The 23,300-nt window shown below is 46.3% G+C and overlaps 1 protein-coding gene across 1 annotated transcript in view; it reads right to left on the bottom strand.

Annotated features, from left to right (window-relative positions):
* LRIG1 (leucine rich repeats and immunoglobulin like domains 1) overlaps positions 1 to 23,300 on the bottom strand; it is an 88,387-nt gene that overhangs the window by 4,306 nt on the left and 60,781 nt on the right. The window contains 10 exon segments of the mRNA XM_062500987.1: positions 72 to 491; positions 1,478 to 1,759; positions 2,370 to 2,690; positions 4,637 to 4,800; positions 6,854 to 6,925; positions 8,201 to 8,272; positions 13,142 to 13,222; positions 16,865 to 17,008; positions 21,387 to 21,530; positions 22,350 to 22,493. Of these exon segments, the coding sequence (XP_062356971.1) occupies positions 72 to 491; positions 1,478 to 1,759; positions 2,370 to 2,690; positions 4,637 to 4,800; positions 6,854 to 6,925; positions 8,201 to 8,272; positions 13,142 to 13,222; positions 16,865 to 17,008; positions 21,387 to 21,530; positions 22,350 to 22,493 (1,844 nt within the window).

Genomic DNA, 23,300 nt, shown 5'->3' with positions numbered 1-23,300 from the left:
GTGAGGCTCAGCCTCGGTGGGATGTCTGTCAGCACCAAAGCTTAGAGGGGGCCGCAGAACACTGGAGCTACCTGTGTTGGTGACACTGTACTCTTCACTCTTCTTCCTGGTCTGGTAGATGATGCAGACCCAGACCAGGGAGGTGAGCACGATGCTGCAGACCACGGCGATGGTGATGATGCCCACGGTGGTGCGGTCCTTGCGGCAGCCCAGCGCCTGCAGGACGCTGACGTGGCTGTGCGCGCGCTCCGTGCCCAGCGTGTTGGACATCTCACACGTGTACTTCCCCGCGTCCTCCAGCGCCGCGTTCCTCACGATCAGCAGCTGGTTGCCCGAGGTGAAGTGGTGCCTTTCTGTCACCACCAGGGGCTGGTCACCTTTCAGCCAGGTGATGCGGGGCGGGGGGCTCCCCGTGGCTTTGCACTGCAGAGCCACGGTCTCGCCGACGGACACCACGTGATCTTCCAGGGGATGGACCAGAGATGGAGTCTCTGCAGGAGAGCAAACGCAGAAACTGACGTTCAGGGACAGTGTAACAATGCATTTAACGGTGCTGAATAGTCCTCGTGCTCCTGCAGATGGCAACGCATGAAGCAGGCCCACGCTCGGGAGCATGGCAGCTGCACACTACAACAGATCTAACAACCACAGCCAAGGCTCCGCTTCCTACAACGTTACGTTTTCCCAACAAGAAACTTCTGAGGACATGGGCCAACAGCTGACATGTGAATTATTTCATAGACCAAGAGAGATGAAGTGCAATTTCCTTTTGAAGTCATTTTCCCAGACAGCAAATAAGCTGGTTGGAGGAGCTTCCTCAGCACAAGAGGAGATGCAACTTACAGCTCCTGCTCTTACTTAACAGGTATTTTTCATTAGTGAACTCCAGTGTAAAAGAATGAAACAAGACTAAGCAGACCATTTGACTCTGTCTCTCTTTTATCTGCAACTGGTAATGAGACTGAATGGCCATCCCTCCCAGTTCCCACTCGTACTCAGCTTCCTGGGGCACTGGTGACGGCTTTTTGGGACTACCTAAAAACAGAGGCCAGACAAGGGAAATAAAAGCAGTTATACTTGTTGAAGGGCCTTCAGGTACATGTAGGACAGATGAAGCCCCACCAGGGACTACACCCAAAAATGGATGATGGGTCAGAAGTTTTCACACTTTTATAAGTTTGATCTATTTGCATATTGGAGGTTAATCTTCCAATTACAGCTTCAGGTAATGAAGCCATTCACCCCAAGTTCTCCAGCTTGGAGAACTCCTCCCAACTCATTTTTGTTTCCATCTCTCAGGACCTGAGACAGTGAGGTGTCCTTGATTCCCAGGCCTGGAGAGGAATTGTTGTGTCGGACCAAAACAGAGAAGCTGTAGCTCACACTCTATATGGAATTCAGAAATATACACTTAAGAACCGCAGGATTACAAACATTTGGAAAAAATACAAAAACTCAAATCGTGAGGCATCTTTACCGAGCACGGTGAGGGTGGCATTGGCGAGCACGGAACCCGCAGAGTTCTGAGCTGTGCAGCTGTAGACCCCCATGTCCTCGATCTTCACGTCGGTGATGAAGAAGACGTCGTCATCGGGCATGACGTGCATGCGGCGCTCGCGGGCTGCGGGGAAGTCGGTGCCACCGTCCTTCTGCCAGGCAATCTGCGGCGTGGGGTGGCCCTCGGCCGCACACTCCAAGCGTGCCGTCGTCCCCGTCCTGCTCGTGATGTCGTGGGGAGTTTTGATAAATGACGGCAGCACTGATAAAGGGGAAACGAGAAAAGGGCGTGAGCGCTTCCATGGGGGATACACCGTCTCCTGGGCAGGTCCGTTTTCCTTCCCACAGAAGGGATGAAGGTGATGATTGCCCACGGGTAGGAGGATGCCCGTGTGCTTCTGCAGGATATCTCTGAACTGCTGGGGACCGACCCTGTGTTTGTACAGAACACACCTGTCTGCAGAGCCCATGACACGCTCAGATCATTAGAGCTGGGATCAAAGCTAATTTTCTTCTGTGAAAACCTGGGAAAAAAATCTGTTCTCTCTCCTACAGAGAACTTCCAATCGCTACATCCCTCTTCTTTGCATCCCTTTATATTTTAGTTTTCACTGGTCAGAGAATCTACCCGAGCAGTCAAAGAGCAGCAGCTCAAGCTGTTAAGAACATACATGCTCAAGTGCTTGCTTGGATGGCAGCCAACACAAAACAGGGCACTTCCCAGCACCCACTGAGATACCAACAGCTGCTGTGCAGAGGTGAAGAGCTCACCATCAGCAACGAACCCTCGGGAGCAACTAAGTGGGTCCCAAGGAACTGTACCATGTACAAGCTCAGGCTGAGGAGAGGAAGAGGAAGCAGCTCCCACTCACCATTGACGGTGAGCCGGGCCTTGTTGGAGTAGGTGGAGCCGAAGTGGTTGGTGATGACGCACTGGTAGCGGCCCTCGTGCGCGAAGGTGACGTGCCGCAGGTGCAGGATGGTCGTGCACTCCATCACCTCGCCGTCCTTGGCCCGCACGTGAGCAAAGTTCTCGATCTCGGCGTTGTGCAGCATCTCGTTGTCCTTCTTCCAGGCAAACATCATGGGGGAGCTGCTGCTGCTGGCGGCCAGGCAGGTGAAGCGGATGTCCTTGCCAAGGACAGCCACCGTCGTCTCGGGCTGGATGATGATCTGTGGCTTGGGGAAATCATCTGGGAGGAAACAGCAGCAATAGTCAGTGTTGGACTCTGAGGGGAGACTGGAGTAAGCCAAGAGGTGAGATGAGAAACAAGCAGTGCTCTGTAGAGCAGGTGTGCCAAACACAACTCCACTGCGTCGTTGGTTTATGTGGGATTGTTGTTTCTCTGGTTCCTTCAGTGGGCTGAGATGGTCACCAAGTGACCTCAGACACCTACAAGACACCCAGCTCCTCCACCAACTGAATATAAGAAAGATACCATGGTATCTTCCTGTAGTATGGATACTATGGTCTGAAGAAGATAGTCAGACCATATTCAGGTAGTCCTTCCTTGTACAACCAACACATGAAGAGCACGACTGAACGTAAAACCTCACCTCCAGACCTGTACTGGTATAAAGTAAGGAGGGGAGTGGGCACTTAAAGGGTTGCCAAGTGTCACCTCCAGGGAAAATCGCTCACAGGAGGTTTTAGTGTGGTGGGGATGGGTCTCCCAGGCCATAGGACAAGAGGCAATGGCCTCAAGCTGTGGCAGGAGAGGTTTAGATTAGCTAATAGGAAACATTTCTTCCCCAAAAGGGCTGTCATGCACCCAGCTGGGCTGCCCAGGGACATGGTAGAGTCACCATCCCTGGAGGTATTTAAAAGATGTGTCAGTGTGGCACTTAGGGCTGTGGTTTAGTGGTGTATTTGGCTGTAGTAAGTTAATGGTGGGATTCAAAGATCTTAGAGGTCTTTTCCAACCTAAAGGACTCTATGACTCTAAGCAGCCCATGCTGTCAAAGCAGAAGCAGCTGCATTTGCCTGTCACCCCACCGGGCTGGAAAGGTTTGCACACTCTCTCTCTGCCCTGAAGACTGTTGGTTTTAGCAAAGTTCCAAGCAGATTCATTTATTAGGTTTCTACAAATGGTGTAATTTAATATTTGACTAAGGTTTAATTAAACAGCCAGGCCTCTGGAAGCAGGACTACTAATGCCTGGAGGACTTGGCAGGCACTGGGAAGCAAAGCTGCTTTTGCTTTGTGATGTTGCTGTGGGGATGGAGCCTTGAGGATCTCTTCTTCCAGATGAGCACAGCAAGCCTCCCTCCCAGCCTGCTCAGACAGAGGCCACCTAGGCAGAGCATGTCACTGGGGGATCAGGAGGGACACTGGAACAAAGCTTCTGCTCCGTGTGCAGTGCAAGTCATGCATTCAGCTCAGTTAAATAGTGTTTGCAAAAGCTCATTTTTCCTTCAAACAGCCATGTGCAGCTCCACCCAGGATCCTCACTGGTTGGCTCCACTGCACAGGGTTTGGCTCCAAAACCTGGATGCCTGAGCAGCATTGATTTGGCCTCTTCTGATGATTTAAATTTCTTTTTCTTTATGAGAAAGGTAGTAGATGTTTATGTGTGCTGGGTATTAAGTAAAGCTGCTTTGAAACCATAGCTCAGGTGCAGAGTCAACTGCAGTATTTGGGTGGGCCTTACTGGCCCCCTGGCCCCAAAGCAGCAGCTGTGATGGAGGGATTCTCCTCTGGGTTTTGTTTTTAACTCTTTGTTGTCTCCATGAGGGAGAAAAGATGGGTGAAGAACACAAATCCATAGAAGAGCTCAGAACACTGCAGAAGGTAAAAAATTAGAGCTGCAGTCTTGATACTATCAAACTGAGAGGACTGGGGAAGTGTCTGGGCAGCCCCATCTGGAAGTGGAACAGGCCTTAGTCCCTTTTGATTTAATACTCAGGGAGCCCTGTAAGGAATACTCTGGATGCAAGCAATGCACTGTGTGGTTTTAGTGGGAAATAAATTGCAGCCAATGACAAATTTTTTAAATGCAGGCTTGGGCTTCCTTTGATCCCACTGAATAACAAAACAAAACAGAAACCCTCTCATAATAACATGCTGGTACTCAAAGAAAATGTTTCCCAAGTGACTCCTACCCTTCATACAACCTCAAAACACGCAGGCAAGACTTACCACACACAAAACTCTCTGGCTGGATGGCAAAAATGCTCTTGCTTTTCAGTGACTCAGGATGGGCACAGGTGGCCACCACAAAGGACTGCAGCTCCTTCTCCACTAACCACTGGGGCAGCCACTTCAGCTGGCAGTCACAGAGGAAGCTGTCACTGTTCATGTGCCTGCAGGGAAACAAAACCGACATGAGGCTGCAGTGAGTCCTGCAGAGGGAAGCCTGGGAGGCTCACAGCCCTTTCATGTTAAACACATTCCTCCTGTCCCCCCAGCATGGGTGGAAGGAAGAAAAAGGACTGAGGGACGTCCTCGAGGCACTGAAGATATTACAGACATGACATATTTGAACAGCATTTCATCTCCACCTACAGAAACCCCTTCCTGCACTGCAGTGACACTCTGCAGCACCTTGGAATTATTAACCAGCTGCCAGAGTGAGCCTCAGGAACAGACAAGTAATGTCAATGAGTCCCTGCTCTGCCCCTGTGGTTTGAGCATCTTTGGTGGAGACCAAATTCAGCACTTAACTGCTGACCAGTGAGAGAGAGAGGACACCCAGCTCCACTGTAAAGCCTCGAGTTCCCTCCATGGCAGAGCAGGAAGCAGAGAGGCCCTGCCTTCCATAAGGTGAGTTGTGTTTACTGATTTATAGAAGCAGGAGAGGAGAAATAACCAAAGGTATTGGTGTAAATCCCACAAAAACAGTAACTAGTCTGGGAAACAAAACTCATAAACATTTCTCAGCATCCTGAGTTCCAACCCCACCATGGCAGGATTTTGTAATTCTCTGATCCAATGCTAGCTGAACATGTTCTGTTACGAAAAGAGGTGTGGAAAAGGGGCAAAGAAAAAGGGAGCTTTGGAATTAATGTGGATTCTTTTTAATATTCTGGGCCAAATTATAGCTCAGCATAGCTCTAAGGCCTGTGATAAACTGTAAATTTGCACAAACCGGGCATTCATATTTTGGTCTGGTTTGCAAAATTCAGTCTGATCCTTGGAATGGAATGTGAGGATGCCTCAAGAGACTGGGAAAATGCCCCAGAGAGAGCTCCTGTCCTGCAATACTACAAGCTATGCAAGAGCAGGGTATCCAAAGCACAGCAGAATCCCAACTCCAGCAATGCACTGGAAGATGTGAATCTCTAGCTGTTTTTCTACACAGTGCCTCAGGAAATGAGCAGGAAAGGGAAAAAGAAATAAATTGACTTGAGAGGGAGGGAATATAGGGATCTGATTTTTCAAAGCTTTTCTGTTCTAGAAACATGTGTAGCCACTGACACATATGATGGCATGAAACCCTCCCGGCTACTTGGGACAGGTCATGAGATCCTTCAGCACGATGCATTGTGCATGTAAATGTCCTCTATCTGAACTTCTCCATTTTATAACCATTCCTTCACAATATCTGGGATCTCACTATCTCTTCCTAATAAAATCAGTCTTCGATCTCAATTTTGTTTCAAGTGCCAGTGCAGAAGTTTTTAACCACACAACAGACACGCAGTGTTTTATCTTCTTCACTCCCAGTCGCTGGTATCAAGTGTCACTGCCAACAGTGACCATCTGATTCCCATTTCCAATGTCAGGAGCAAGAACCTGTACCTGCCTAAACACCAAATAAATGATTTTCTGTTCCACAGACACTGCACAACTCCAGGGCATAGCAACACACTGACTGGATTAAATATTTATGGGGAAGAAGAGAAAAGGAAACCAGGCAAGACTGGAAACAGTGTCTGATAACAGTGCAGAGCCCCAGCCTGGAGCACAAGCAGCAGCTCTGATAACACATCCGTATTTTTACACCAGAAGGCTGAATGACAAGTGGATGCAGTTCAAATGGTGCTTATCACTGCAGTATCAGACCTGTGTGTGAACCCTAAACACAGCTACAGCAAGGGAGCAGATGGGCCACTGGGAATTAAATCCATGGTGGTGTGAGCAGGAGAGCTGGCTAATAGGACCAGGCTGGACTTCCTGAACGGAGATGAATAATTGCACAGGCACAAACCTGCTGGAAGAACCTACCCCGATGATCTAATTTCACTCACTATTACACGCAAGACATTCCCCGTGACAGCTCCTCATGTGTAAAAATATCCCACAGGGGAGGGGGAAATGAGTGAGTGATAATGTGGATAACAGCCGTGCTGCTGCTCACATCTAGGGCCAGGAGGATCTCTCCAGCCTGAGGGTGTGAGCAGGGCAATCACTTACAGCTGCCTCAGGCTCTTCATCCTGGCAAAGGCATCGGCTTGGATGGAGCGGATGGCGTTGTCCCCGAGGTTCCTGCAGGCACAACCACAGGCAGTGTGAACAAAAGGGATGCTATGGCTGGGACAGAGCCTTTCCACATTGATTTAGGCATTGACTCCAGTAGCAGGTGATTTGGGAGCTCCTCAAGGCCTTCTGCACTTAGAGCGCATAGAAATATTCCTCAAAACACCTTTAAATTATTAAAGTATTGCTGAACAGTAGCCAAAAAAAATTGCACTTAACTAAATCACTAAGTCATTCCCTACCCCATCTTCTCACTATACTTTCTCAGTCTGAGCTACCTCCATCACTTATAGCTCAGAAATTCCTCAGCCCCCTCCATAACCAAAGATAGTCAGGAATGTGGTACCCCAGGCTAGACCTTCAGCAAACATAAAAGAAAGCAAATACTTGCACTAAGCAGCATCTGAGGAATTATTTGAAAATTACTTGGAGAGGATACTGCTAGGTTTAAAAAAACATCCCAGTATTTCCAAAGGAATGGGTTAGGAGCTTCCTTCACAACTATTGCTAATTAAAAAAAAAAATAATTTCTTCTCTGTAAAAGCACAGTGCCAGATTTAGGGCTGAAGTTTACTAAATGACATGTAGGGCAGACAAGCACTGCTTTAAAGAGGAGAACCTCAGTAGAGCATTAAGGACACCTTTATTTGGGAATGTACTCCCAGTCAGGCAGCCCAAATCTTCCAGTATGCTCTCTACAGCCATAACATTTCATACAATCAACAGCCAATAAAACATGAAGAGTACAGTCACATACACTTTAACTCGTTTTAATCCAAGAAAGGTTATTCATGAATCACTGCTGGAGTCATCAGCCTTGGGACACAGAAAAAAATTACACAGAGGCAGCCAAAATTTACTTCTTGCAAATAGCTCTAAGGGGGTCGTGCTGAATGGGGATGGATCAAAACCAGTCATCTGCAACACGTGTCACTGCCAGAGCCTGGCTTTAGGAGGAAGCTGGGGCAAAGCAGGAGAGAGTGCTATGTGTGAACCAGCCTGTTTTCATTGCTAACAGCCTGCAAAGCAGGAATGTGCAAGTCAAGGTGATACTCTCAAAAATTAAGAGCATGCAAATTTCCCATATGTTCTATAACTTTGTTCCTGGCACAAAAAAAGGCCAAAGTTGAGACGGACTTATAATGAGAAGGAAGCAGGTGGCCCCCACAAATGGACTGGCTTCTCAGTTTACAAAGACACTATTAAATTGCTAGCAGATTTCTCAAGCAGCTACTTTTGGCAGACCCCCCTTTCCCAAACTCTGGGGCATGGTGGGTTACTCACAGGTGCTCCAGAGCCTCCAACCCTGAGAACGCTTTCTTGGCCACCGACTTGATCTTGTTTCCAAACAGAGTTCTGCAGTTTCCAAACATCCAGTGCCAGATAAACAGAAAGAAAATGGGGAGAGGGGGGCAAAGAAGAAAAAAAAAAAAAAAAAAGAAGGAACACAATTAGTGTGGTTTTATCTGATGCACACACTCAGTGTAAATCCCAGGAAATCTGAACTGCACAGAGATTAAGAGGACTGAAGCACACTCACTTTCCTGCTCCTGAAATTAAATCCTTTTATCTGCATTTGAATTTAATAGTGATGACAGGGCAAAAGGGAATGTGCCATATCACATAGAAAGGCAGGTTTGCTCCTGTGCTTGGGAACCAGCTTGCTGAGTTACAGAAGGTCCCCTCTGTTCTTCACAGGCTGGCTGTGGACAGGACTAAGTGCAGTAACAGTTTAACAAGATATTGGTCTCTTCCCACAACACTTCTCATTTCTGACTTCTTCCCAGACAGGAAAAAGCATGGTAATTTATTCACTGGTGCTTGGCCTGAGCTGCTATCAGCACACAGAGCTGAGGGCTGCCCCTGGGCTGCACATTCACACAGCAGCTGACTGGAGGCACTGGTCATTCCTTCCTTGTAAATACAACAGCAAAGCAACTTCATACAACAGATCATAGCCAAGGGATAATTTCAAGGAGCAAAAGGCAGAAGAGGTAATGTCCTGAGCTGAAAAGTGGGCTTGCTTGCATCTGTGACCAGAGAGCATTCCTCTGAATCAGCAGTGGCATGAGGGGACTATCAGCAGAAAACAGCCAGCTGGAGAGATCCCAGCCCAGCTGCCATCTCCAGAGCAGCAGCTCTCCATAAATATTGACCAGTGCTAATGGCCAGGAGTAGGGCTCATGCCAAATGGATGGTCCCCCTCACCTGCTTTAATGAAAGATAACTAGTGTCATTAATTAGGAACTGCTTTCCTTCCCCAGGTTCCCTCTGAGGTTTATACCCCAGGTGCATCTGTTATCACCATGTGGTGTCCAGGGCAAGCCCTTACCCACCCACGCCTTAGGTGAAAAGAAGGCACATCTGGTGCTGCAATTGAGTTTTCCTTCAGGAGTTGTCCTTCAATATAGGGTGTGACCCATTTCTGTACCCTAGAAAGACTTAGAGCTGTGATGACTCCACTGTCCAGGGAAAGGAGAGGAGTACAGGAAGCAGCATGTGCAGCCATTCCATGAGCAAATACATTTCCAAGAACTTGTCAAGGCTTTCCACAAAGCACTTTTCAAATGTCAGGATAATTTGGTTAGGATAATATTGGCTCCCAGAAAGCCCAGTTTCAAATACCCCCAGCACCAAAGGATGTGTGCAGTCATGTGTGCCATCATTTGATGAAAGGGATGTTGCATTAATGAAGGCTTTGAAAAATCCATTAGAATGATTAATACAGTAAATAATTTACTATATGTAAACTCTGGTCAAATGGCTGCATCCATATGCACTGATTTCTGGGGCCATATTCCTAAATAAGTCTGTTATAGGGACAGGATAAGGATAAAATAAGGACCAAAGGAATGGCCTCAAGCTGTGCCAGGGGAGCTTTAGATTAGATTTTGGGAAAAATTTCTTCAGAGAAAGGGTTATAAGCATTGAACAGACTGCCCAGGGAAGTGGCAGAGTCACCATCCTTGGAAGTGTTCAAATGTGGATGTGGCACTTGAGGACATGGTTTATTGATGAGCGTGGTGATGGTGCTAGGTTAATGGTTGGACTTGAATGATCCTAAAAATCTAAAAATCTTTTCTAACCTTTATGACTCTAATGGAAATTAGATGGGCAACTGCCTCTGAAAAAATTATGCTGAGCTTGGGCTTGATAGCTGCAGTTTTCTATTACTGTTCAGTTTATTTTGGACTTTGAAAATTGGAGATTCTGCTGATCTCTGTTTAGTTATCTGTGCAGAGATAAGCAGAACATTTGGGGAAGAGAATACACAACTACACCATTTGTGTAGGTGCACGTAGAGAAATACCTAACACACATGACAAGTCAAGCCTCAGCAAACTCATTCCTCCTTGCAACGAATTTCAATTAAGTGCCTCTACAAATCTGAGAGTTTGAACCTAGCAGCCCCCATCAAAGAGCTGTGGAAGGCTGGAATGTGAAGGCAGCAGAACACAGCCACAATTAGCCATCCCACTGCTGGCCAAAACCTCCTCCACAGGGCAGAGCCAAGCACAAGCTCTCCTGGAGACTGCATCAGTGTAATTACGTGCCAAGCACACAATTCACTGCAGCATTTTCTCCTCCAGCCAGTTTTGCACCTGCAGGAAGATCTCACTGAGTGAGCCATCAAAAGGCCAGTTGCATTTAGCAGCTTGAATAATTAGGAACCTCCTTGTTCTGCAGTGATTCCACGGGTGCTTTGTATGCTTCAGTGCTTCTCGACTCCCTCTTTCTTCAAGCAACATTTTAATTTAGGCTTGTGCTCTCCATCCTGGAGAGGTTCATATATAATTCAGAGAAGGCTAAAGTGACTGGCCTCTCCATCTCTGTTTAACACCTTCATGTCAGCGAACAACCCTCTCTGTGCTAAATCCTTTCAGAGGCTAATCTGTGCCAGATCAAAGGGGAACGGCTTTTAAGGCAATCTCCACAGAGCTGAGGTGATTATTAATTCATTGGAAGGTCTCCTCTGAAGTGCCCTTTTATTTTTTTGTATGCTAATGCATTTAAAGAAGTTGATGGCTTAAACACAGGCCCTAAATCACACAGTGAAATGTTTGCTGTAAAGGCTGATCTTTTATTTACAAAAAAAAAATCCTGATACTCAGTTCACCCACAGGAATCACCCATTTGGGATTTATGTGCTGATAAGCTAAAACAGTTCTGAGGAGATCTGTTTAAAAGTGACCGCTCACAAATATTCTCAAAACACCTCGAGAAATAATAATAAAAAATAATGTCACGTTCTGAGTGGCTTTTTTGCCTTTCACAGCTGGCTGACAGTGAATGATCCCAGCAAGCTTGTCTGTCCCACAGCAGCTCACTCTGTTAAGTAATCAAACCACTCCTGTCTGCCCCAAACCAACCTGATTCACATGGTCTTCCAGGCTATGAAATGTGCTGCAATCCCCTGCTCAAACCTTCCCTGCACATGTCCCTCAGCCTGATAACAGGCATCAGACAACAAAGGAAAGAAGGATATTCAAATTTCCTTACACTTGCACAAGCCCTCAGCGCACCCTTGGCTACTGGCAGCCCAAACCAGCCATCTGTTGGAGGTGTTCCTGGTGCTGGGTGATAAACCTCACATCGGGCAGGGCATTTCACAGGGGAGAGCAGTAGCTGCTCTGCCCAGGGCTCCCAGCACATAACCCCACAGGCTGTCCCTGCTCCCTTCCTTCCTCCTCCTGGCCTCTGCCTGACCCCCACAGCTCATCAGGGCTCACTGCTCCTGTTTTCCAAGCCAGTCCTTTTGCTGAACATATCCTAATCATTCAGGACCATTACTTTTGCTCCCATGCCAGTGGCCCTGTTGGAGGATGTACCACCAGCAGTGGATGTACCACAAGGACAGCTCTCTTTGCTCCTTTCTCTCCCTTTTCAAGCGGCACTACAGACTCAAAATCCCTTACAGCCTGCAAATCCCCCTGGACAAAGTCTCTGCTCCCATCACCCTTCCAGCTGCTCACACGGTCTCACTGGTTTCTTCTGACAAACCAAACACTTCAGTCACTCAGCCAAGGACTCATCTACCCACCACATCTGCTCCTCTGCCTTTTTTCTGGCAGTCATGGGAAGATTCCTTGACTCTGCATGCACAGCAATTCTCACTGACTTCTCTCTCACCCCCACACTACTTCTGCTTCCCTGCCTGGCTCCCCCTGTCCTTAAATCCTCCTCTGCCTTCTGCCCCACTTTACTTGCAGCTGCAACTTGGTCCCCTCTGCACGGACCCAGTGACTCCCCTCAGCAACCATCAAATGCCATGTCTGTCCGTGATTTCAGATTTTTCTCCCCTAAGCACTACACATCTCCAGAACCCCTGCCACGGCTCGTCCCACTCCCCGAGGAGTCTCTAATGAGAGCGTGACAATATCCCGCCTGCCAGGATTCATTCCAGCCATCTGCTATCCATCGAGGTACTTTTACTGCACCTCTGGCTGTGCCATCCCAGCATCAGAGACAGCGGCATGGGGGGTGCTGAGAACTTCAACAAAGGCAAGAGGTAATGATTAGAGACTCTTGGTTTGTCACAAGCCATCAGAGACTCCTCTGACAGGGCTGATTTATAGCACCCGTTTCAAATGGAACAGGGACTTGTACAGAGCGATGAGAAAATCCTTGCGAAGGCCAAGCAAGCCATAAACATTTGCAAGGCGCATGCTTGCCTTGGGTTTCTTTTTATCTCTTTAAGAGCCTGTGTCCCATGGTGCCTTTTTATTGTCACTGCACATGGAACTGAGCCCAAAAGATCACTCTCAGAAAGAGCATCCCACAGAAAACAAATCCTGTTTCAATCCTCTGTTGTAACAGGAAGCGGGGTGATTTTTCTCTTCTGTTTATTGTTATTTGCTGCATCAATCAGTGCCTCACTGAAGATTGCAAGATGCCGTTTTTGTCGCTTGTTCGCTTCTAGAAGTGAGGAGTGGTTGTGCTGAATTTTATACACAAAAACGGCTAAAGTTTCTGTGTCTGAACTGCAGTGTGCAGCACTGTCTGTTCACCATTCCAAAAGGAAATAATTGCCTCATACCTGCTTAAAAACATCAGTGCTTGAAAACCACATTTGCACTCTAGCCTGCAAAACTACTACAGCTCAAATTTTCTGTTGATTTTTGTTTTGTTCCAAGGTGAGGGAGGCTGCATAAAAACGGACAGACCCAACCCCACACAGACACATAACAAAACTGGCTTGCAGAATTCAAGCCCAGGGATACTCACAGCTTGCTCAGGTTTTCCAGGCCTGTAAAGGCTCCATTGGTATCTTCTATTGTGCCTGAGATGTCATTGTGGTCCAGTTCCCTGGGGAGAGGACAAGAGAGAGCTCAGAATTAATGCCTGAGTCCCAATGTCACTGTTATAAACACGTGGAGGAAGCTGGAGAGTGCCACATGAGAGCTTCCCATTTTCTCCTGACAGTTATCAGAAAATGAAGAGTCCTGCAGCCAAGCAGCACCAGTCACTTCTCCTGCACTGACATGAGGTGGGATGGTGCATTCCAGAAAGACCTCTGGTTTGTTCTTAGCTGAAACCCTCTGAGACAGCTGCATTTTACCAAGTGGCTTTCTGTCCTTTTCTAGTTCTTCACATCCAAACAGAAGGAGAAAAATGAAAATAAAGTGCCAAATTAAACCGAAAGAAACAGCTGTCCTTAAATGCTACTACCATGAAATAAGATCACTTGGGGTATTCCAGTGTATATATGGATTTGTCTACAGCTGAATCTTAGGAAGATGATTTAGATTTTTTTACAAAGCTGCAATGAACTTGAAAACTCAAAGGAAAGAGCCAGCATCAATACACCAGCCTAACCCTGTATAACCATTAAAAAAAACAAACAAAAAAAAAAGCCACCAAGAGAATTCCTTTTTCAGAGTTAGCTTCTTTTGGCTTTCATTTGGCTTTCAAATTGACCATCAATTACAAGAGTCAAAGAGGTCTGAAGAAAAACAAGCACACAGAACAAACACAGAGATCCACAAAAGCTGTTTAAACATACTGTTTAAAAATCCCTCCCTCCCTGCTTTTAAATACAGCTAGCAATGAATACCCAGAAACACAGACAGAAATTCATCATTTCCAATGTTAAATAAAAAGAAAGAAAACTAAATAGGCTTTGTTAGTTTTGTGACATCACTCTGATTTAAAACCTGGCAAAAGACACCACCAAAGCAAACTTCAACATCCAGATAACCCCTGAACCCTCAGGTGCTCCTTTAGCACCTTTTGAAGATGATTATCAGAACGTTTCCAGATTAAAAAAAAAAAAATACATATTAAGACCAAAAAAAGAAAGACCAAGTCCCCCTGCATTTTGCAACACTCCAGACACAGGCATCACAGTGTGGCTTCTGTGCAGCACAAAACACAGTAACTCACAAGAAGGGAAAACAAATTCAAAAGGAAGCTCTCCAGTTTCGATATGGGAATGGTTTCCCCTCAGCTGGCTCAGTCTTTGCTCCTTTCTCTGCTTTAGGGTGAACTAAAGATGTGAAGGGAGATGGCCAAAAGTCACAATTCCTGCTTCTCAGCTGGTTTAAGCCTGAGACCTGAATCTCATGTCTCTGGAGAGTCCTGCCCTTAGCCAGCATTGCTGTGGATGTCAGGGTGATCTGTGGGCTGCTCTGTGCCAAAGGCATGGACAAAATCTCAACATCCCCATGGGGCGTGGGCCCACATAATGCTGTGGTGGCCAAAGAGACAAGTCCAGGAGAATGCTTTAATGTGCTGGCATTTCCAGCACTATCCTAGTGGGACAGGAGCAAATACATCCTCCTGGAGGTCAGCTTCTCCATTTTCCCCACGGTTGCCAAGCCAATGGTGGCCCTTGTTCTGTTTGTTCTTTAAGGGAAAATCCCTTCTCAGACATTTCTCCTCTTGAGTTTCACCACAGGCTACTGGTCTTTGGAGCAGCAAACCCTTTCCCATGGCAGAGACAGACAAGTAGGAACAGCCTGTAGGAGCTCTGACATACACTTTTATTAATTGACTGCCACACATTGTGTTTTCTTGAAAAAGGGAAAGAAAATGGTATTGCTTGTTCATCCAGTGGCAACTCAAAGGTTTAGTGTTAGAAAGGAGGAATAAAAACCTTTTTAACAAATGAGTGAAAATAGAGAGTGGGAGAAAAAAAGAGTGGGGTATTTTGGCCCAGCTCTCTTTGTATTCCAGCTCCTCTCCCAGCCCCTGTTGCCAATTTCCTATTCTTTCTGGCTGGCTGAGCTTGAATGCTCCCAGCCTTGTTAATCATTGTGCTCAGAGGTCTCTGGGCCTGACCTCTATTTGAATAGCTCCACATTTCAGCAGTTTCACACCCACCAAAGGCTCCCCAACAATAGCCCATAATTAAAGCATGCTCAGCTCTTTTTCACCAGGTGCAGGACCCAATAGGCCTTTCTCTTTATTAAATTAGAGCTCGCTCACACACTCCCCTCTCCACCTCCCCCCTCTGCCCTGGACATGAAAGAGGCTCCACATTCACTGTAGAGCAAAGAGAAGGAGCAGCTCCCCTTCCCCTCCATTTTTCTTTGGAAACCTTTAGTTCCGGTCTTGACAGCTGCCTCAGAGAGGTCCCCTTCTGAATGCCCAGTGGCTGAAAGGCTTTGGCTGAAGTTTAAAAAAAGCAAACAAAACCCAAACTCACTTTCCAGTCACTTCCTTCACTATGAGCTTCAATAAATAGAGTAAGATGCAAAAAGTACTGCGAAGAGGGGAGATTTTTCTGTTCCCATTTCCTTTTAATGACTCGGGACACAATGGGCTACTGAAGAGGAATAAAAGTATCAAAGTGTGGTTTTTTCCTTTTGAAAAAAGAATTAAATCAGTTTGCTGAACCCAACCAGCCTGGGAACATGTCTGGTGCTGTCACAAGGACTGTGAGAACTTTGTGGTGTGCCAGATGAAGGTGCTGAGCCTGCAGCTCCCAGAGACAGCAGGAGAGCAGCCAGCAGCCCTGTAGTTCCAGTAAGGAGACAGAGAACACAGCTAGCTGCACGAATGGAACTGGATTCCCATCTTCTGATGTTCACAAGACAAGCCCAAATGTAGCTCAGCCTAACACAGCTCTCAGCAGTGTATAATGGTACAATGCTACAACTGCATCCCACAGGAGGTCACACTGATCTCTCTGAAGGGCTCTACAACTCCTAAAACCTTACAAGTTGGCATTTGGACCAGGCAAGTTCATTTCCAGTATCACGTTTCCAGATATTATATTGTGTCAATGGTTTTAAAATTAAAGTCTGTGGTAAATGGCCACAGCCAGGACTGGATGGATCATTTTTGCAATTCAGTACTAGGGCATATGAAACTGCCTTGGCAAGTTTTTTGGTTTTTCAGAGTTTACCACCAAAATCAGAACACAGAAAGTTTCATGGGCCCAAATGCACTGAAGAGGAAGACTTCTGGTTACTTGCATGGTACCTGCAAAAGCTTCTTATTTCTGTGACTGGACTGAAGGCTGGGTGAAGCTCCACGTGTTGTTACACTTCTGGTACATTCAGATCCAAAGCCCAACCTCTACATTTCTTTGTTTTGCCATTGTTTTCTTATTAACATTATCTTAGCCCATAATTTCATATTTAATATTCGGTTAAGAAAAAAGGAACAACACAAAATTGCTCAGTAGCACATTTAAGACTATATTCAAATTTCCAGTGTTGTCAGTGGAAGGAATCATTCCCTGCTCCTTCTGAGTGCAGAATGACTCAAAAGAAATTAAGCTTTTCTAAGAATTTCAATTAAATTCAATATGATAGCACAAGAAATACTGCTATTAGCTGCAGGAATGAGACCTCAGGGATTTTTGGTCAGCTGAGGTGGCTTCAGGAACCTGAAACTGCCAGACATGGGCACCCAAAGCATCTTCAAAGAAGAACCATCTGGCAGAACACAAACTGTGGAGAGAACATGGGTGTGGTCTGACAAAAGCAGAGAGCAACTTACAGGACACGAAGATTTTTGAGTCCCCTGAAAGCACCTTCTGCAATGTGATTGATGGAGTTGTGGCTCAGCCGTAGCACGTGCAGCCCCCCAAGGTCTGCCAGGCTTCCCTCGTCCAGCCTTGTTAGGTTGTTGTAGGAGAGGATCCTGAGAGAAAAAATGCAACAACAGCCCTTGTCAATCCATCTGTGATTTTCCAAACTCCCCTGTGCCAACCAGTGCCTGCCTCCCTCAACCACCTGACACGAGGTGATGTACTGGGTGGATATGGAAAAACTGGATTAGGAAGTAAGACTGCAGCCTGCAAGAATTGCCACAGGACACTCATGGGGAAGCCTGGGTGACACTAAGGGAGCAGGAGACAGCTGGTACCCAGCTATGGGGAAATCTTCTGTGCAGGCTACAGGGAGAGGCTGCCCCAGAAGTGACTGAGAGCAACAACCCAACACACACACTGTCAGCTTCAGCAGGGTGAGCTCCTCCTGCTCCCATGCATCTGGGTGAGGTCCTGAGAGCATCACCCCTGTGTCCCCACAGGTACAGGCAATGCTCAGAGGGCTGAGTTCAATCCTCACTCCATCTGGACTCCCTCTGAGGCTTGCAGGGAACAGCAGCCCTGTGCCCCGTGCCCTGCGAGGTGCAGAGTGATGTCACACGGATGGATCCTGGCTTTCACACACGCTCTTGGCAGGGTTCTGTACTCAGGAGGTGCCTTATCCTCCTGCACTTGTGCACAGCCAGCCCCAGGCTCTGGGTGTGGGTGCCTGGGCTCCACCCTAGCCCAGAGCCAAAAGCATTTCACCACAAGGCAATTGAATGCTTCCTTCCACACACAGAAAGGAGGTGTCTGCTGTAAACCTGCCACCTTCCCTTCCTTCCACTCCCCTTTGTTGAGGAGCATAGTTTGCCTTAAATCCTCTCCACTTAAAAGTGACTATTGGAGGGTTGTTTTTTAACCTAGTTTTCCATCTACCTCTTCCCCTTGCCTGTATTATGTCCAGTCTGGGAGATTATTTTTTAAGCACTGCTCCTGTTGCAGTTTGGAAGCTGGCAGGAAGGCAGCTGCTCCTCTCTCCAAGCAAGGTCCAAGATGAGGCTTTGGAGATGTGACACTGAGGACAGGCCTTGGGAAGCTCCTGCAGCCACCTTCTATCCAGAATAAAGCCCTGCTTGGATTGTCAAATGAGGGACCTCTCAGAGGAGAAGCAGGCACCAGACTTTCAAAACCACCTTCTTAGTGACCTGGGAGTACAACTCACTTCAAATGATGTGGTGGTTTGGGTTGCTCAACTTTTGAAAAAGTGAACAGCTTTGAATAAGCACTGAAATTCTTCACTGTACAAGAAGAATACAAGACTAGACTACAAGAATTCTTGTACAAAATGAGGAAAAAAAAAAATTCACTGAGCTCCAAACCTCCAAATTCCTCTTCTAGTACTGCCTGTTAATGAGTCTGCTTAAAAATGTGTCTAGGGTTTGCATGAAATTCACTGCAAAGCCAGAACCTAAGTCCAGACATACTCCAAAGCAATGAGAGTGTCATTTACTTGGCAAAGGTGCTGTCTATCTTTCAGCTGTGTGAGTGGGCAGGGGGCAAGCTCTGGAAAAAATTCAACAAAGATTAATGAGTTTGAAGGTATGGGACAACATACTTTCATTCCTAAAGAAGTTATAGTGTTAGTTATGGAGAATTGGCAACTGGTCAAAATTATGTCCTCACCTGCTATTAAAGAATTTGGCTTCAAAAAGAAAAAAAAAAAAAAGTTGTTCAAAAGTAATCCTAAACCTGGCTGAGAAAATAAATAGTTCCTTTTGATTCTACACATAAGAGCTCCTGCTACAACCGGTGAAGGCATGTTCCCTCTGTTTGTTTGGATGTCACCCCAAGATGGACAGACAGCAGCAGGACTTGTAGACTCTCTCAATGGTGTCACACATGGAAGGTTTCAGGAGCTATTGCAGATCTCTGCTGCTTCCCCGACCCTGGCATCTCTCTACCAATGAGAAATCACTGGAATGAATAAATGGCAAAGTTTTCTATACAGCCCTTCCAGCCTGGTGAGAAGTGGGAGATTTTGAGCACCATGCAAAAACTGGTACAGAAAGGAGTTAACCAGAACCCTGTTGTGCAACAGGAGCTGCTGCTGCCAGCCTGTTCTGGACCATCTCTACATCTAACATACTTCATTCCTATTGACCAAGCTACAGGTAAAAAGGGAAAGGAAAGACCCAGCAGCCAAGCCACCATTTACCTCTGATGAAATCCTGTGCTCCCACTGTGTTTTTTTCCATGATGCGGATGTTCTAGCACCTGACTGGTGAATACAATCAGCCCTTTCTCATGCTCAGAACAAGGCAAGAGTTTTCTTTCCTTGTCAGCTTTTACATCAGACCAGAACCTTGGGGTCACATTTTGTCCCAGCAATTGAATGAGAGATAACTCCTCCTGCAGATGACCAACTCCCTCCTTAGAAGGCTTTGAAATTCATTCCCTGTACAACCACAGTGTTTTCTGGTAACTGAAACCCAGTAGATTTAGCAACAGTGGAGGTGAGCAAGGATCTTTCAATCAGGAATGAAACATACACAACTAACAAAGTGCACGAGTCAGTCTAGATATATCTATGACTTCCTTTCCTCACCCTTGAATTTCAGCACAGACCTACAGGTACTGTCTGGCTGTGGGAGTTTCACTTTGCAGATCTGATGGCTCCCTGCAGCAGCTTTACCCTAAAGGCAACACCTGGAAGAGCTTGTAGTACTTTGCAGGGATGTGCTAACACCCACACAATCACCTTCCCCATCTCAGCCACTGTGTCTCAAACTGCAGCACAACCCTGCCTGTCAGCTCAGGCACACCCCAGTGGCTCACACCACCTCACACTTTCCAAATCTACCCCATCTGCACCCAAGTTTGTGCAACTACTAATTCTAAGACAGGACAGCTGACTGTTAGAACTGCTTGTTGGATGAGATCCTAATCCATACCCAAGAAAAAGGACTCAGCATGACAAGCAACCTCCAGTCTAAACCTTGAGGGTTTGCAAGACAGTATCATGTAGAGAAGACAAGCTTAGCTCTCCCTAAAAGGGTTCTGACATTAGCCATGTGAGGTGCAGATGGGCCTTACCCATCCCATCTAGCCCAGGCTGAAGTAAAGCTCAGCACAGGCACCAGATATTTGGTCCTGAGAGCAGAAAGCTCTCAGAGCTGTGAAGTGCAGTAATCTGCATTTGGCTGGTCCACTCACATCTGTGAGTGCCTTGGCATGGCAGGTTCCCCTTTTTTTGATACTTCAGATTGTAACAGACGGAAGGCAGAGCACAGTTTCAGTTCTGATCTGCTGCCTTGAAGATCTCTCCATTATCACTGCCTTAATCTAGCAAAATATCATGTGAGGATCTACACGTGAAGGAACTGCAGGTGTCCACAGAACTGTGCCAGGCATGGGTGGTTCTGCAGCAATTTGAAAAATTAGGTAATTAAATAATCACGTGTGTATTTAACCAAAACAATAAAGTACTTCCTTTTGCCCCCCCCCAAAAACCAACATCTGAACAAATAATTTGGGTTCAACAGAAGATCACAGGGCTAGCATGTTAATTCTAATTATAAAGAAATTACATGTGTCATGTCTACCTGTCTCTGAATCCACAGCCCAAAGGTTTCAGGACTCACAGCTGCGTGGGCAGATACCAACCTCTAGTGTGAGAGCAGAGTGACTGGCAGCTGGAAGTTGCTTTACCATACTGCTTTTGGTGGATAGGAGATCCCAAACAATATTTAACATTTCCCTGCAGCAAGCAGAATGAATTCCAGTTCCACTGACCAAGTGTCAAGTTCACAAAGAAAAAGGCAAAGCTTTCCACAGTCCCACTGAGGGAAATGCAGTTACTTCTCTAAATACTGCAAGCATCCCTTGTGTGTCTCTTCAAAAAGGCATTAAGCAGTGCCACAGACCCAAAAGACACCCTTGTAGGGCTACCCTCAGCAGGAAGGCTTTCCTTCATTTCTCAGGCTGTATTCCCACCTGGAAACCTCAGGAGAGCAAAGCCAATGCATTTACTTTTCAACAAGTGAGCGCTACAGGAAGGATAAAATGTAAACAGGAGAATCAAGGAGAACTGCCTTTAAAGGGCCAAATCTCTGCTGGTTGAAAGCATGATTGCTCTTTGTACATACAGAGGATAAAGCAAAGATCCCTTCAGGCTGTACAGTCATTACATGGCAACTTTTAAGTCTTGTAACTTGCTAGCTAAAAACGTTGGCAAGCCACAGCTCACAAACTCTCTGGGTCTTTTGGCACTGTGCACTTTTTGTGGGTTCTAAGTTTTGTTTCTGGTGCAAATGTGTTTTAATCAGGTGCTCTGAAGGTCATAACATCATAAATAACAAGGGCATCACTTAGGAAACTGAAGTTCCTGCACTTCTACAGGCTGATACAGTGGGAACTGTAAGCCTTGAGAAAGTTCCTTACTCCCCTCTCTGCTGCAAACATTACACAACACAACAGAAACCAACTTACAGCTCATGCAGCTTCTGGCAGAAGCTCCAGCCATCGGGGTTGATGCGGGATATGGAGTTGTTGCTGAGGTGAAGCTGGTGCAGGGAGGAAAGGCCATAGAGAGAGCCACTGTTCACTTCTGTCAGGCTGTTATATTCCAGGTGGCTGTGGAGAAAAATCAGAAGGTAAACAGCACTGGTCAAATGCTGAAAGAATTTCAAAAAACCCTGGGATTTTAGCCATTCCTACACACCTTTCTACATACCCATGTGGACAGATGCACATGCCGGCATTTCTTGTCAAACAAAGATAGAAATTCAAGGACAACACAAAGGAAATGCCCAGAAGGAGATGTGACTGCAGAGAGAAGCTCCAATGCAAGTAACCTGGGCTTAAAGTATCCCATTCAAGGTTGCATTTGCAGAGTCTCAGCTGTGTGACAGCAGCACCCAGAAATGTGCTGCCTTCATCACCTGGGACCTTGCAAACACACCTGGAAGCCAAGTGTGTTTCAAGCCTCAGGTAGTTCTCTGCAATGACCGATCAATTTATTCTCTGGTATGGAAAGAAAACATCACCAAGAATGGCCAGCTTGGTTTCTAGGTGTCCCACAAGGTGGAATAATACTGTCTGCAACACAGAGCTTCCATCTATCAGTCAAAACCAATTTGCAGAAGCTAGGTATTTAAAGACCAGTTGAGGTAAATATTGAATGTTCAAATAGTCAAACTTTCAAAGGAATAGTGCCACAGCTTAAAAAACAGTGCTGTTTTTATTAAACACCTGTTGAAGCAGTGAGCTTTTGAAAACTGTGGCTCAGCTAAACAGAAGCTGCTGCAGCAGCTCTGGGCATGCAGGACGGACAAAGAAAGAAGCACGAGAAGTGGTACAGGTGCCTACTTCTCTGCTAAAATACAGAGAAGGATGTGACAGCAGCTGAAGCTGAGTCTGTTTAAGGAAAAAGAGCCCATTTCTCCAACTTACAGAACTTGCATTTTGGCCAGACCCCAGAAAGCCCCATCAGTCAATTTGCTGATGTTGTTGCGCTGGAGTTTCAGAACTTCCAAGCTGTCCAGTCCCTGGAACGTCAGGCCCTCAATCAGGCGGATGCGATTTCGGTTCAGCTCCCTAAAAATCACCAAGGCCATACAAGTTTATTAAACCCCAGCCCTTTCTCACCAAGTCATCTGTGCAGCACACAATGGGGACAGCAATGCCAAAAGCTCCTCTGTCAGTGGTTCCCAGGAGACAGCAGAAGAGCACCGGAAACTTTCAATCCCAGAGCTATCAGGGAAGGCAGCTGGGTGTGATGGCTTAAACAAACTCACCCTGGGACAGACTTCCACTACAGAGAAATAACAGAGTGCAGCAATTCCTCTTCATCCCTCCTCTCTCTGTATTTCTTTTAAAGCACTGATCCTTCTCATCAATTTTCACACTTCATCCTCCCTCAAGCGCAGACAGCAATTGAACCAATACAGTCAAAGCTCAGCATTATTTCCCTTACAATCCATTGTTTATATAGGACTTGTAATTGCCCAGTAAAAATGTGCTCTGAAACATTCAGGTGTCCCGAAAGTGTGGTACCAAGAGGAAACTTTATGGCCAAGTCTGAAAGGAAAGCTTTCAGTTCCCCTGACAAATGTCACTTTTGTTTTTTTCCTACTATCAGAAACTAACAAAGAGTGAAAGAAGTTTCTTCCAATAACAATGCAGTCTTAGAATTTGTGTAAACAAAGGTTTCTAGCCTGGTTTATTAAATTTCTTTTTAGTTTCCCTGGGTGGGGAAGGACCCCCAAATTTTGGCAATTTCTTTTTGCTAAAAAGCAACATGAATATCATCACAGCACACTTTACCAACCTGTATCAGTCTTAAGGACTGCTTGACCCAGACATACCAGGTGAAAATCCAGTTCTGTAAAGTCTGTGGAAAAC

This window comes from Cinclus cinclus, chromosome 12, assembly GCF_963662255.1.
Source record: "Cinclus cinclus chromosome 12, bCinCin1.1, whole genome shotgun sequence".
NCBI lineage: Eukaryota > Metazoa > Chordata > Aves > Passeriformes > Cinclidae > Cinclus > Cinclus cinclus.
This window is presented reverse-complemented; position numbering and strand designations above follow the sequence as displayed.